This window comes from Spermophilus citellus (genome assembly GCF_964194105.1).
Source record: "Spermophilus citellus genome assembly, chromosome: 9".
Taxonomy (NCBI): domain Eukaryota; kingdom Metazoa; phylum Chordata; class Mammalia; order Rodentia; family Sciuridae; genus Spermophilus; species Spermophilus citellus.
In genome coordinates, this window is record NC_138191.1 from 7,200,088 (window position 1) to 7,215,635 (window position 15,548).

General features: G+C 41.4%; 1 protein-coding gene across 1 annotated transcript; it reads left to right on the forward strand.

Moving 5' to 3' along the window:
• Nucleotides 1-34: 34 nt before the first annotated feature.
• TSACC (TSSK6 activating cochaperone) lies at nt 35-6,717 on the forward strand (the record flags this gene model as incomplete). The annotated part of the gene is made up of 3 exons (XM_081308842.1): nt 35-230; nt 5,330-5,452; nt 6,500-6,717. Exons 1-3 carry the CDS (start codon nt 50-52, stop codon nt 6,715-6,717), a joined length of 522 nt encoding a protein of 173 aa, XP_081164968.1. The 5' UTR covers nt 35-49.
• Between the last annotated feature and the right edge of the window lie 8,831 nt (nt 6,718-15,548).

Below are 15,548 nucleotides of genomic sequence, written 5' to 3' on the forward strand. Positions count from 1 at the left end.
CCGCCCTACGCAAAAAAAACGGCAGAGCAAGGTAGATAGAGAGAGCGCGATGATGGAAACGGGAGAGCTCAGGCGCTTGCGCAATAGGGTGGCCGCTCCCGGCCGCGTGCGGCGAGATCTTCAGCTCCAGCGCCGGCGCCGAGGTTCGGGCCGTTGGCCGTACGCTGTTGCGCATGCGTATCAACTACAGGGGTGGGTGCTGGGTTTGAGGCTTTCGATTAATACCGCAGGTGAGGTCACGAAACAGTGTGTGTTGTCCCTCGGCATCTATCGGACCCTGAAGGCCAAGAAATCTGTGATAGTAGTTTTCATTCTTTTGTCCCAGCCTCGGTAACGGGGGAGTAGAGGGCGGGGCTTTGGCGCCTGGTCTGACGAAGGGTGCAGTGGGAGTTGTAGTCCTGTGGGGCAGGGCTGGGAGGCAGCGATCCTTCCCGCCCCCCCCCCCCCCCACCGTTTTCCGGGCTCGCTGGGAATCGTGGTGTAGAACTGCTGGACTCCTGTGTGTGGATCTTTCCCTTCTTAGGCGAATGCTTTCTACCGAGGCTGAGAGCGGTTTCGGAGAGTGACGGCTTCGCTTCCCCCGAGTTGTCCTGTCTAGGTCTCTTCTCCAGTGTTCCCGCCAGTGCTCTGGCGTCTGCTCCCTCCCGTCTGTCCCCGGTCGCTCTCCTCGTTCAGCCCCAAGTCCGTTGGACATGGTCGGAGCCAGAGTTTTTAAGTTGCCATCCTAGATAAGAAAAAGACTCATACTGCAGAAATTGAGCATGTAGAACATGAAGAATAAAACGCCCGTTAGAAGAAGGCTCTTAAGGCTTGGAATTGGTCTTGTTTTGTCCAGGAAAAAAAAAAAAAGTGGGGGGGGGAATAACAATAGGAATAACTTTTGCAAACGGATGAAGGGAACGTGAAAAGAATGAGCAGTGGTCACTTACAATTAGCCATGAAGCAGAATACACACAGCTTGAGATCTGCTGGAGAGAACTTATGAAATTGTCATTGATAAAAAATAACAGCAAGGGTTGTTTGATCATGTGATGCCTTGATTCTTACCCTATTGGTGTTCAGGTGGAGAAGCGCACTAGTTATCCTACTAACGGAAAAGGTGTGTGGGTCGAGGTCCTGCTTTCCTTCCCTTACAAGCCAGACCTCCCTAACTGCTTAGCATTTGGGGAAATGATTCTAGTTGTTGTTGTTTTGTTACTTGGTTAATTGGAAAGTATTTGTGTTTTCTGCATTCCCTACTAAAGGGAACATTTCTGTGCCTGGTGCCTAGAACTAGATCTGTTAGAGTAGCTACTCAGGGCTGGGGGACATAACTCTGTAGAGCGCTTGCCTTGCATGCACAAGACCCTGGGTTCAATCCCCAGCACCACCAAAAAAAAAAAAAAAGTAGATGCTTAATGATTATTTATTGAATAAATTTATCCTATGTAGCTCCTCTTAATATTTAGAACAAGACTGTGTACAGGGATCTCAGAAGACTTGATGTTAACTAGAGTGAATGGAAACTCAGTTTGAGTGGGACAGTCCTGCTGGTGGGCAGGAAGGTGGTTAGGGCTGTCTGACTGCAGAGCCTATCCACTTAACTGTAGGTGGAATAGATTATTTTATCTGGGAGATCTATTATGCCATGGCTTGGACATAAACTAACTATCTCTTCACAGAACGTAGAGAGCAGTGGAAAAAACATGGTTTTGAAGTCTACAAGCTCAGATTTAATTCTAGCATTGCCAAATGCTAATTGTGGAATCCCAAGAAACTTAAGTTCAAATAATATGTTGACAATGCTGCGTACTTAAGAGGATCATTGTAAAAACTGTATAAGAGAATGCATTGTATGTAAAGCACCTTTTACTATTTTTTTCTCTGATCTACCTCCTTTTGTTGCTCCCCAATCTATTATGTATTCTCTAGTCAGAAATATGTTTCTTAGCCTGGTGTGGTGGTGCACACCTTATAATCCCAGCAGCTCAGGAGGCTGAGGAGGCTGAGGCAGGAGGATCATGAGTTCAAAGCCAGACTCGGCAAAAGCAAGGTGCTAAGCAACTCAGTGAGACCCTGACTCTAAATAAATAAAATTCAAAATAGGGCTGGGGATGTGGCTTAGTGGTCCAGTGCCCCTGAGTTCAATCCCTGGTACAAAAAAAAGAAGAAGAAGAAGAAGAAAAGAAATGTGGTTCTTAGCTAGGTGCGATGATGCCTGCCCAGGAGCTCAGGAAGCTGAGGCAGGAGGATGACGAGTTAAAAACCAGCTTCAGCAACGTAGCTTGCCTGCCATAGCAACTCAGTGAGACCCTGTCTCTAAGTAAAATACAAAAAAAAAAAAAAAAAAAAAAAAAGAAAGAAAGAAAGAAAAGGCTGTGGATGTGGCTCAGTTGTTAAGTGTCCCTGGGTTCAATCCCAGGTACCCCCTCCCCCCAAAAAAGAAATGTTTCTTTCAGTATATATTGTGGGTAAAATATATTCTTCAAGCCTTACAATCCTGTGGGAAACATGTCCCTGTGTGCCCACGAATGGTTTATATGATTGAGAATGCATGTGCATGGAAACTAACACATTTTTCAAATGGTGAGAAAAATCTTGAGATCTGAGTTTGAGTGTCTGTCTTTTTACCACTGCATGAGTCATCAAATGATATGACTGGAGCAGGGGGAGGGAAGATGGAGGACTTGCAGTAAAGCTTAGAAAACCCATTTTTGGGGAAAAAAATTTCCCACCCCAAGAATAACTAACAGGGAATGTAGCAGATTTCCATTTTCTTAGGGTCAGGTTCAGTGATCCTCTAGACAGAAAGCATCTCAATGTGGCACCCATGTATAAAAACGCAGTGAATAAGACTTCTTCCTTCATACAATCTACTTGTCACACTCTGCCCCCACTGCAAGACTGTCAGCTCCAGGAAAGTAGTGGCCACAAACTGTTCCATCTACTGTGGGGTCTTTAGGAAGCAGTTATTTCTTACATGTAGGTGTGAATAAATCAATTTGATTTTGGGGGACTGGTTATAGAACCCAGGATTGTGAGCATGCTAGGTGAGTGCTCTACCACTGAACAACACCCCAGCCCTTTCCTTTCTTGATGTCAGTTGGTCTTTGTTTGTCTGTTTTCTGGTGCTGGGGATCGAACCCAGGGCCTTGGGCATGCAAGGCAAGCACGCTACCAACTGAGCTATGCCCCTACCCCCAGTTGGGCTTTCTTGAGGACAGTGATCTGTTGACTCCTCACTGTTCAGGCTCTTCATTCCTTCCTGATCCCAGCTGTTTTGCCTTTCCACTTATTGTCCTCCTGTCTACTTTGCCACCTTCTCTTCATTTTCCACACTCCTGAGGAGCTACTCAAAGGTCCAGTCTTCTCGTCTTGTTTCCTCTCGTTACTGTTGGGCTTGGAGAGCTAGTCTATTTTAGTAGCTCCTTCGTCCCCTTGTGGCTGGCCTGGCAGTTTGACCCTTCACACAAACTCAGTGCCATTTCTTGCTTTTCTAGGCATTTGTAGAATTCAGTGTATCCCAAATGTGATGGTATTAATAGGACAGAACTCCTACTCAAACTGCCTTGAGTGAAAAAGGTAAGTTCGTGTCTTACACACTTGAGGACACTGGGTAGCTCACAGAAGATGAAGGAGAGGTGTAAAACGAGGTGTCAGGACAGGCCCTGGGAATTCCGTGCCCATTGGTGGCTGTCTGTCCATGTGGCTCTGTCCTGTCTTGTCTCTGATCTTGCTTGTATCCACTTCTCATGGTATGCCGGCCAAATTCAGTAGTTTCCATGGGCTGAACTTTATGTCTTCTCAGAATAGCAAATCAAGAAAGTTTCTTTGACAAAGAATCCATATGTTGATCTCAACAAATGACTCTGGCCCAGCCTGCTTCACATGCTTACCATCTTAGATCAATGACAGTTACCAAGGGGAACGGGATACCATGATTGACTGGTATTGGGTCACATGTCCCTCCTTGATGGGAAAAGGGGGTTGATTGAAGTCTCACCAGTATGGCCTGGAAACTGGGGAAAGAATCATTTCCCAGAGGATAGGCTGCTCAGTAGACAGAAATAACAGACGTCTTTGATAGGGCTCCTCATGTCCTACAAATCAGTTTTTCTTCCTAACTGAACTGTTTTTGCCAAAGATAATTTATTTATCCATTTAAGAATCTTTTCCAGGGCTGGGGTTGTGACTCAGTGGTAGAATGCTTGCCTAGCACATATAAGGTGCTGGGTTCAAAATAAATAAATAAAATAGAGGTATTGTGTCCCAACTACAACTAAAAAGAAAAGATTTAAAAAATTATAAAAATTTTTTTTTCATGTCCAACTCATTGTGTTTAATATCTACAGATTAATCAAAATATTTTAATCCTGTTTTCTAATCCTAAAAGGCTAAGTGGCTTCCCATTATACTCAGGAGAAAGCCTAATGTAAAGAGGCCTCCGTGGCCCACCCTGTCTTCTCGCTCCGACCCTGGCCCGCCTCCCAGGGCGGCTCACCATTCCAGCCGTATTCTTCCTTGCTTGCTTGTTCACACTATTCTGTTTTATCACCCACTTGAAATATCTCTTCTGCTCAGGAAGTTTCCCAGGTTTTCAAGGTCCAGTAAATGACCTGTACCTGCATGGAGCTTTCTTTGATTATTGTACTCATATTAATCTTTTCCCCTTTTTGAAAACACTTGTTTTTACATTTAATCATGTACTTAATATAACAGGTAAAAGGCCTTCTGTTCGTCTCAGACTATCAGGCTGATTTTTTTTTTTTTTTTTGGTACCAGAGATTGAACCCCTGGGTGCTTAACCACTGAACCACAACCCCAGCCCTTTTTGCATTTTATTTAGAAACAGGGTCTTACTGAGTTGCTTAGGCCTTTGATAAATTGCTGAGACTGGCTTTGAACTCGAGATCCTCTTGTCTCAGCCTACTGAGCCACTGGGATTACAGGCATGCACCACCACATCTGGCATCAGGCTCATTGTTTATGTTCTCATGTTATTATATCACTGTTTCACCTGCTTCCGATTTGTCTTCCTATACTGAGAATAAACGCCTAAGAAACCATATCTTAATCCTCATGTGCAAGCTCTATCGTCTGTACGGTGGTAAGCGTGTGATGCCTACCAACAAAAACTTCACTCTGTAAGCACATTCGATTTTAGCTTGTCCCACCCCTGCTTGGTTTTCCTTGATCCCACTAGGATTTCGTCACTCTCTCTTTTTCCAGCGTGTCAGGTAGTCGGGGCAGGGCCTGGCACCTGCCTTACAGACAAGGTGCAGGGATTTCATAAAAAGCCCACCCCCTGTTAGAATGAGCTTTGATTTAGTTACCTCTGATTTTGTTCCAGCAAAAGAGGAAGGTAATGCTATGCCTCTTTGTCGAGCAAAACCGTCCCCCAGTTTTATTAATCTTCAAGCAAGTTCCCCACCAGCCACTTTCTTAAACATCCAGACGACAAAGCTGCCCTCAGGTAAGAGCTCGGGGGAGGTTTCCCAGTAGACCCCGCATTGCAGGCGCTGTGCGGGGAGGCGGCTGAGCTTCCTTCTGTTGATCTAGTGCCAACTCAGTGTCAAAACACTTGTAGGTTTTTTGTTAATTGTTTTTACTTTCACTGTAACTTATGGATTATTCAGTTAAATTGATCTCATTTTCTCCCCGGTTCTACCAAGTTGTATTGTTGCCTTGCTCAGCACCTTTGCTACACTATAGGCAGGAATGGAATGAAAATCTTACTGCTTGCTATTCTTTTTGATTAAAAAGTGGCCATGGAAAGAAATAATAAATATTATCTCAACCTGTGTTTCATTGAATTTCTGTTATTCATCTTTCCTTGGGAAATCAGTGGACATTTGAAATACCTATTGGGAACCCAGTAGTAGACAGTCATAGCCCCTGTTTTGGGGACCTCTGAGTCTAACAAAGAAGTCAAGAACAATAAACACACAAACCACAATAGTACAGTTACTAAGGTTGACTAAGAGCTGCCTGTATGTTTGAAAAATAAATTGATGTACCAAGAGCAATTGAAGTTAGACAACAGAAAGAGCTTCAGGTCACTACTAATGGCACCATGCCACAAAGGGGAGGCTGAGGTCTCCCCAGCTCATCAAATGTTTGTTGAACACTTCTGCTAGTTGCTAGGGATTCACCAGTGAATGAGTCAGACAAAAATGGTTGCCTTCCCAAAGTTTACATTCTAGAAGGGGGACTTAGACAAAAATAAAGAAATAATCACAAAATATGCCACGTGTCCATAAATAATTAGGGAAAAATAAAATAACGGAGAGAGGGATGAGTTCAAGTTATGTTCTATTTTAAGTTAGTTTTAAATTTCAAATTTAATTTAAAAGCAAATTAGAATGTCACCAGGTAAGTCACACTGAGAAGGTGATAGCTGAGCCAAGGGTTGTGCCTGGAAAGATTAGAGAGAGCATCTTGTTGGAGCCATTCCAACCTTAGTACAATTACAAAATCTTCTGGTTTTTCCTTTTATTCTCCTTCCTGGCTCTTCCTTCAGGAGTTCATCACAAGCCCAAAGAATGTCTAGGACTCCTGGAATGTATGTACGCCAACCTCCAACTCCAGACCCAGCTCGCCCAACAACAGATGGCTATTTTGGAAAACTTACAAGCATCGATGTCACAACTGGTTCCTGGGAGAGAAAGCAAGAACTCTTCTCTCTCAGTTTTATCTCGTAATCTGTTGTTAAATCACCTGCCCCAGTTCCGTAAATGAATTGTAGAACAAAGTTATTGTGTATGTTTTTTCCCTCTCCCAGTAAGCCCCAGGTAGAATCAGCCATGTATGTTCTTCCTTCTCCTCTTCCTCATCCTCCTCTTTTTTTTTTTTTTTTTTTTTTTAATGCTAGGGATTGAACCTAAGGCCCTTAAGAACACACTGAGCAATACCTCCAACAGCTCCTGGGCATGTATATTTTACATATGGTTAATTTGTTTGCAAATTCGTAATGAGTGTTCACTGAGTAGGTCACTGTACAAGGCCCTTGGGAATGTATGTTACAGAAGAGCCAACTTGGTCAGGGAGGGTTATGGCCTAACAGGGCAGAGAAGACAGTTCACTGCAGAACTGAGTGGTGTTCTGAGAGGGAGGGGGCGGAGGTTAAGAGAGAACATTGGGGGTTTCTAGGATACAAATGAACCAGTCTTGAACTCTTACTGGAGAAAATAACTTTATGATGCTATTTGAAGAGAGGGAGGGATTATTGGATGGTGTGCAGACAAGTCAGGTCATTTCCTGTCGGTTGGGAAACTTGGACAAAGACCTAGAGGCAGGAGAATAACCCCTCAGAAATGAGAAGACTCCCCCCGACGGATGAGGGGTGTGAAGTAGAATGCAGAGCAGCTGAGGACAGACATGCAGCTTCCTCTGTGGGATTATTCTGACAACTCTTGGAAGCTTGAGAGAACCATTGGCAGCTTTCAGGTAGCACGAGGCCCACATATTCTAGTAGAAGCACTGGGGCGAAGCATTTTTGCGTGGAGGGAGAAGGGACATTGAGCGAGATGTATAAAGTAGTAATAGTGATCTAAGGGACACTACCACCCTGGATAAAGGGTTTGGAAATGAAGAGGGACAACGGGTAAATCTGAGCTATTTTGCACATTTGACATTAAAACACCAAGAGACAGCATCCTGAAATTTCTCAGCTGGGGAGCCAGGGTAGCTTTAATGGGTGTTCTAAGTCCTGCAGAAAGTTTTCAGTGTTTCCAAAGAAACAGCTGCGGTTGGCGGCGTCATTTCAGTCACATTAGGACATCACCTTCCTTTACAGGGTGATAAGTCACCCTTGAGACTGGGTCCTCTTTCCACAGATTTTCTGTGGAATGCGGAGGACATGAAAGGTTTATTAAGCTTGGATACAAATGGGAAGAAGAAGGGAGAAACTAGTGATTGAGAAGAGGACTTCAAATTGACCTTCAAGTCTGAAGCATTTTCCAAAGAAACCTCTCTTATTTTTTATTCTATACCATTAAAGAGGGCAGAGTGGGTGGGCATGTAGCTCGGTGGTAGAGTACTTGCCTATCATGCTTAAGATCCTGGGTTCTGGGGCTGGGGATGTGGCTCAAGCGGTAGCGCACTCGCCTGGCATGCGGGCGGCCCGGGTTCGATCCTCAGCACCACATACCAACAAAGATGTTGTGTCCGCCGAGAACTAAAAAATAAATATTTAAAAAAATTATCTCTCTCTTTAAAAAAAAAAAAAGATCCTGGGTTCAATCTCTGGTACCACCAAAAAAAGAAAAGAACAAGAAGAACAAGAATAAGAGTAACAGTGAAACCTAAGGAACTGTAATTTGGCATTAAGGAAGAAATTCTGATTATCTAGGTTATTATGGGGAAAGAAAAAAAAGTAAATAATTTTAGAATGGAAGAGATGCCCCCATAATTGTGGATGAGTATGTATCTAACTCTGGATGGAAGAGGAAAGGCAAATTATGTCTAAAAGTTTCTTTTAGTCCTACCATCCCATTATTGTCAAAATGCAGTTGGGGGGAGTTACTGAGAATTGAATCAAGGGGTGCCTTACCACGGAGCTACATCCCCAGACTTTTTTTTTTTTTTTTTTTTTGAGACAGGGTCTCACTAATTGCAGAGGCTGGGCTTGAACTTGCAATCCTCCTGCCTTGGCCTCCTGAGTTACTGAGATTACAGTCATGTCCTGGGAGGCCAAAGATTTAAATAAAATCTTAACTGGGTCCCTTCCTCCCTTGGCCAGTGATCCCTCCGTTCAAACTTAAGTTTTTTTTTTCTTTTTTTTTTAAGAGAAGAACTTTATTTATTTTAGTTATAGATGGACACAATACCTTTATTTTATTTTATTTGTTTATGTGGTGCTGAGGATCAAATCCAGTGCCTCACACATGTGAGGCAAGCAAGTGCTTTCCCACTGAGCTACAATCCCAGCCTCCACACTTAAGTTTTAAAAGCCATACTCAATGGAAAAATATTCCATGTTCATAGATAGGAAGACTGTAAGTATTGTTAGGATTTTAGTTCTTCCCAACTTGCTCTACAGATGCAATGCAATTCCGATAAAAATCCCAGTGAGTTATATGTGAATATCAACAAACGGGGTTCTAAAGTTTATATGGAAAGGTAAAGACCCAGAATAGCTAATGCCACATTGAGGGAGAAGAACAAAGTCACAGGACTGAAACTGCCCAACTTCCAACTTAGTATAAAACTGTACTAACCAAGACAGGATGGTTTTGGTAAAAGGATAGAGATAGATCAATGAACAGAATAGCCTGGGAAAAGACTCACACAAATACAGCCAACCAATTTTTGACAAAGGAACAAAGGCGATCCAATGGGAAGAGAACAATTTTTTCAACAAATTAGTGTTGGAACAACCGGATATCACATCTAAAAAAAATGAATCTGGACATGGACCTTATACCTTGCACAAGAAGTCATGCTCACTGAAAGAGCCTTGAAATGGCGATCAACTTGGCAGCTGCAAATACCCTTAGCACCCAGAATATAGTCTCTAAATAGTATGTTTTGTTATTAAGAAAGGAAGCTAGGATCCTTAAAATTTTGATTGTTTCAGGTTTCAGGGAGGAAAAAAATACAAGATGAGCCCAGAATATCTTATCCTAGTATGTAGCAAGAAGCTGGGGTTGTGGCTGAGTGGCAGAGCGCTCACCTAGCATGCATGAGGCACTGGGTTGGATCCTCAGCACCACATAAATGTAAAATAAAGATATTGTGTCCATCTAAAACTTAAGAATAAATATATTTTTTAAAAAAAGTTTGCTAAGTTGTATCAAAAGAATAATCTAGGGGTTGGGGCTGTAGCTCAGTGGTAGAGTGCTTACCTGGCACTGGGTTTGTTCCTCAGCACCACATAAAAATAAAGGTTTAAAAAATAATAATCTAATTTGTACATTATTATTATTATTATTATTATTATTATTATTATTATTATTTTGGCACTGGGGATTGAACTCAGGGATACTTAACTACTAAGCCACATCCCCAACCCTTTCTATTTTTATTTTGTGACAGGGTCTTGATAAGTTGCTTAAGGCCTCACTGAGTTGCTGAGGCTGCCCTCAAATTTGAAATCCTCCTGCCTCAGCACCCAAGTTGCTGGGATTACAGGCAATGTGCCACCACACCCAGCTGATGGTTCTATATTCTGATATATGGGTTTTGGCACACAGGTATGCACTTATCAAAATTCATCAAATGGTACACTTAAAATTTGTGCATCTCATTAGATGTAATTTTTCCCTTAAATTATAAACAACTATTGAACTGTAGTTAATGATGAGCATAAAGAAAGGCTTAGCCGTGAAGTATGCTGATTCTACAACTCTGAAATGCATCAAAAATTAAAAGTAGTGAATAGATTAGTGAATAGATGGAAGGATGGACAGATGATTATGTGAGAAAACAAATAGAAAATGCTATTATAGAATTTAGGGAAGGGGCTGGGGATTTAGCTCAGTTGGTAGAGTGCTTGCCTTGCATGCACAAGGTTCTGAGTTCAATCCCCAGCACACACAAAAAAAAAAAAAAAAAGAAAAAAAGAAAAAAAGAAAGAATTTAGGGAATGGGCTCACAATCCCCATTATCAAAAAAACAAACAGTGGCTGGGGCTGGGGCTCAGTGGTGGAGCACTTGCCTGGCATGTATGAGGCACTGGGTTTGATCCTCATCACCACATAAAAATGAATAAGACAAAGGTATTTTATCTATCTACAACTAAAAAATATTAAAACAAACAAACAAACAAAAAATCCTATGCCTTCTCCCCAAAGAAAACCATTGTTTACCATTTCCTGTGTATTCTAGAAGTCAATGTCTATATAGCTCAGCATGTAGAATAGATTTGAACTGAATATATTTTATATATATATTTTTATTCTTTTTCTAATGTATTCAATGGTAGTATATTAGTTTCCTGTTACTGCTGTAACAAATTACTTCAAACCTAGTAGCACAACATAAATTTATCTTACAATTCTGTAGATTATAGATCAGAAATCAGAACAGAGGGCTGGGGTTGTTGTGGCTCAGCGGAAGAGGGTTCACCTAGCACATGCGAGGCCCTGGGTTTGATCCTCAGCACCACATAAAAATAAATAAAATAAAGGTATTGTGTTCATCTACAACCAAAAAAAGAAATATTAAAAAAAGAAGAAAGAAATTTGAATAGATGTCATTGGTCTAAAATCAAAGTGTCCCTTTTGGAGGTTTAGCGAGAACCTGTTTCCTGGTGGGTTCCAGTTTCCTGGGGTCCTCCTTCCTCCATCTTCAAAGCCAACAACATTGCATCTCTGTCCACTCTCTGTTTTTCACCCCTTATCCATTCTCCTAAAGTGATATCTCCTCCTGGCCCACCTGCCTCCCTCTCCCACTCTTGTGGTTGTTTTGGTAGTGGGGATTGAGCCTAGGGGCACTTTACCACTGAGACACATCTCCAGTCCATTTATTTATTTTTTTATTTAGAGACAGGGTCTCACTGAATTACTTGCTGCCTCTCTTTTGCTGAGGTTGGCCTTGAATTCTCCATCCTCCTGCCTCAGCCTTCCGAGCCACTGGGAATTATAGGTGTGTGTCACCCCGCTTGGCTAATGACTAATATTTTTAATACTGCGCTAAATATCCTTAATTTGTAGGAAGAGGTATTTGTGACTGTAGGCTAAACTCAGCAACATAACTGTTTATTTTAAAAACTAGCTAGAGGCATCACAGTACCTGATCTCAAAAAGCCCTACAGGCAGTACAGTCCACAATAGCTAAGCTACAGATCCAGCCTAGATGCCCATCAACAGATGAATGAATAGAAAAATTGTGGTACATATACACATGGAATATTACTCAGCCATAAAGAAGAATGACTTTTTGACATTTGCCAGTAAATGGATGCATCTGGAGATTCTCAGTTTGAAAAACCCAAAGGTTTTGGTTTTGCTGATATGTAGAAGCTAAGCCACAATAAAGGGGAGGAGGGAAAAGAGAAGTATGTTATGTAGATTAGACAAAGGGGAATGAAAAGAAGGGAGGAGTATAGGAATAGGAAAGACAGTAGAATATAGCTAACATAATTTTCCAATGTACACACTCACTTAGATAAAGTGAATCCCACTATCATGCCCATCCACAAGAGTGGGGTCCTAAGTAGAATAAGATATATTCCATGCTTGTAATTTATCAAAATGGATTCTACTGTCATGCATAACTAAGAAGAACCAATAAAACTAAATACTAACTCTTAGAAAAAAGTTCTTCAAGGTTATAGCAACCCAAACAGCATAGTATTGGTATAAAAACCAACACAGACCAAATGAACAGAATAGAGAACCCAGAAATAAATCCATGCATCTGCAGTCAACTGATCATGGACAAAGACCCCCAAATCAGATTTTGGAAAAAGAATATTCTCTTCAATAAGCATTGTTAGTAAAACTGGATGTTCATAGAAAAATGAAAGCAGAGCCCTATCTCTTACCACACACAAAAATAAATTGAAAAAGTGACACTTGAACTGTGAAACTACTAGAACAGGGGGAAACACTTCAGGACCTCACTACAGACAATGATGTTTGAGGAAGATCCCCAAAGCACAAGTAACAAAGCAAAAACAGACAAATGGGATAACAGCAAACCAAGAAAGTTCTCCACAGCAAAGCAAACTGAGTGATAAGACAACCCACAAAAGGAGAGAAATAATCTCTATCTATGCAGCTGACAAGGTATGAACATCCAGAACGTAGAAGGAGTGTAAAAAAATAACAACAACAACAACAACAAAATGATCCAATTAAATCAGGCAAATGATCTGATTGGACATTTCTCAAAAGAAAACATAAAAATGGCCAAAAAGTATATGCAGACACGCTCAACATCATCTGGGAAATGCAAGTCAAGACCACAATGTATTTTCTCTAAAAACAATAGCCATTCTGCCTGGGGTGAGAGAGCCACCCAGGAAGAAGGGCCATTATGAAAAGGAGAAAAGAACCCATGCTGGCAGGATGCAGAGACGGGGAGGACACTGTGAGGGGGGGGGGGTGGTCACGGGGACAGGAATCAGTGCAGCTGTTTTGGAAAACAGCACAAAGTTTCCTTCAAAAATTAAGAACAGAACTACCATATGATCCAGTTATCTCACTACTGGTTGTATATCCCAAGGAGATGAAATAGTTGAATCAGAAAGATACTGGCACTCCATGATTATTGCAGTGCTCTTCCTGTGAGGTCCTTGCTTAGCATCTGGATGGCCATCTTTAAGTGACAGTCGCCATCTTAAGGAAAAGTTTAGCGTCCCCCCGCACCCAGGGCCTGTCTGAGAGGCTCACCACCCTCACACCAGCCCCACCCTTATCTGCCCACACTAGGACCCGCCCAGCTCTAATCCCTGAGCCTCCTCCGTAAAAGCCTGGAACCCCAAGCCTGAGTTGCCCCTGTCTCCTGGAGAGAGGTGGCCTTATTTGTCAGCGCTGACAAACTCTCCTCCTGGTCTTTAGCTCTCATTTCTCGCTCACCCATCTCCCAGTTCCTCACTTTCCTTTCAATTCCCCACAGCCAAAATCCAGAGTCCACTGAGGTGTCTGGTGATTTTTATAATACGACCGAGACATTATTTGCTTTCATTCTCATCGTGCATTTGGTAGAGTTTCCAGGCTACATGGCATATGATATCACAAGGGATTGGAAGCAGATGAACAAATCCAGTATTTTCTAATAAACCATTGAAAAGATTTGTAAAAATGTAAAATTGTGTTCTTACAAATCGAATTTAGTTTTTGATAATAGAGTTATTTTTATTGAAAATATTTTGCATTAACATGCCATGGGATGATGATTATCATTATTATTATTTTAAATTTGTTTTAGTTGTAGACGGACACAATACCTTTATTTTATTTATTTTTATGTGGTGCTGAGGTTCCAACCCAGGGCCTCGCACATGCTAGGCAAGCGCTCTACCACTGAGCTACACCCCAGCCCTATTATTATTATTATATATTTAGTTTTTAATTATAGGTGGACACAATATCTTTATTTTTATGTGGTGCTGAGGATCAAACCCAGTGCCTCAGGCATGCTAGGTGAGCCACAACCCCAGCTCCCATGGATTTATTATTTTTAAAATGTTTTATTTTATATTATTGCTTTTAGATTAATATATAAATATATTATTTATAGTAATATAAATATGTTTATTATTTAAGTTCAATAGAAATAACAAAATATAATAATATATAAACATAACAAAATAAAAATGTTAAATAAAGCAATAATTCAATGATATAAGATTATTATGTGTAATACAGAATAATTTTAAATATTTTTTAGTTGTCAGTGGATCTTTATTTTATTTATTTATAGGTGGTGCTGAGAATCAAACTCAGTGCCCCACACATGCTAGGCAAGGGCTCCACCACGGAGCCACAGCCACAGCCCAGAATAATGTTTTTTAATACTATGTATTATTCAATATGATTATATTAATATGCTTATTATTTATATAATATAAATAAATTCATTTAATGTTCCAATTTCTGACAGGGCATGTGTTGATCAATATAATCCACTTAGACAAGAGCTCTTTGGGATCTTCCATAATGTTTAAAATTGTGAAGAGACCAAAATCTCCAGAAGTGTTGGTGAGCTTAGTGAGAGGAGGGGAGAGATTGTGGGAGGAGGGAGGCCTTACTGATAGGGTGACATTTGGGCAGAGACCTTAAAGAAGATGAAGAGTAAGTCAGATAAGTTTCTGGGCGTAGAGCATCTCAACCAAGGGAAGAGCGAGTACAAAAGCCAGGAGGTAGAAAAGTGCTGGAATTCTGCAAGAAAAAGAGGTCAATAGGGTTGCAAAGATGTGAGTGTGAGAATGAGAACGAGGTAAGATCAGCGAGTTGGTGAGGACGGGAGATCCTGTGTAGGGTATTCAGAAACTTTGGCTTTTACTGAGTGAAGTAGGAGGATACTGGAATGTTGGGAGATTATAAGGAAGAGTGCTATTATCAGAAAAAAACTTTTTATTAATATGATTCTAGCTGCCATGCTGCAAATAGATTACACATAGGCAAAGAGGGAGGAAGAAACTAGTGGGCTGAGTTTTTTTGTTTGTTTGTTTTGCTTTTTTGTCCTGGGACTTGAACTCAGGGATGCTTTACCACTCAGCTGCATTTCATTTTTCATCTTGACACAGGGTCTCACTAAGTTTCTGAGGGTGGCCTCCAACTTGTGATCCTCCTGCCTCAGCCTCCCAAGTCACTGGGATTACAGGTGTTCGCCACTGACTGTGGGGTGGCTATTTCATTCATCTAGGCAAAAGATGATGCTGGCTTGGAACATCTGGTAGCTTCAGAGTAGCACAAAATATTTGATTTATATTTACAAGTTATAGCTCTGAAGATTCAGTGATGGATGAATATGATATATGAGAGAAAAAGAAGTGGATGAGGGGCTGGGGTTGTAGCTCAGCGGTAGAGCGCTTGCCTTGCACGTGTGAGGCACTGGGTTTGATCCTCAGCACTACATAAAACTAAATAAAAAGGTATTGTGTCCATCTACTACAAATA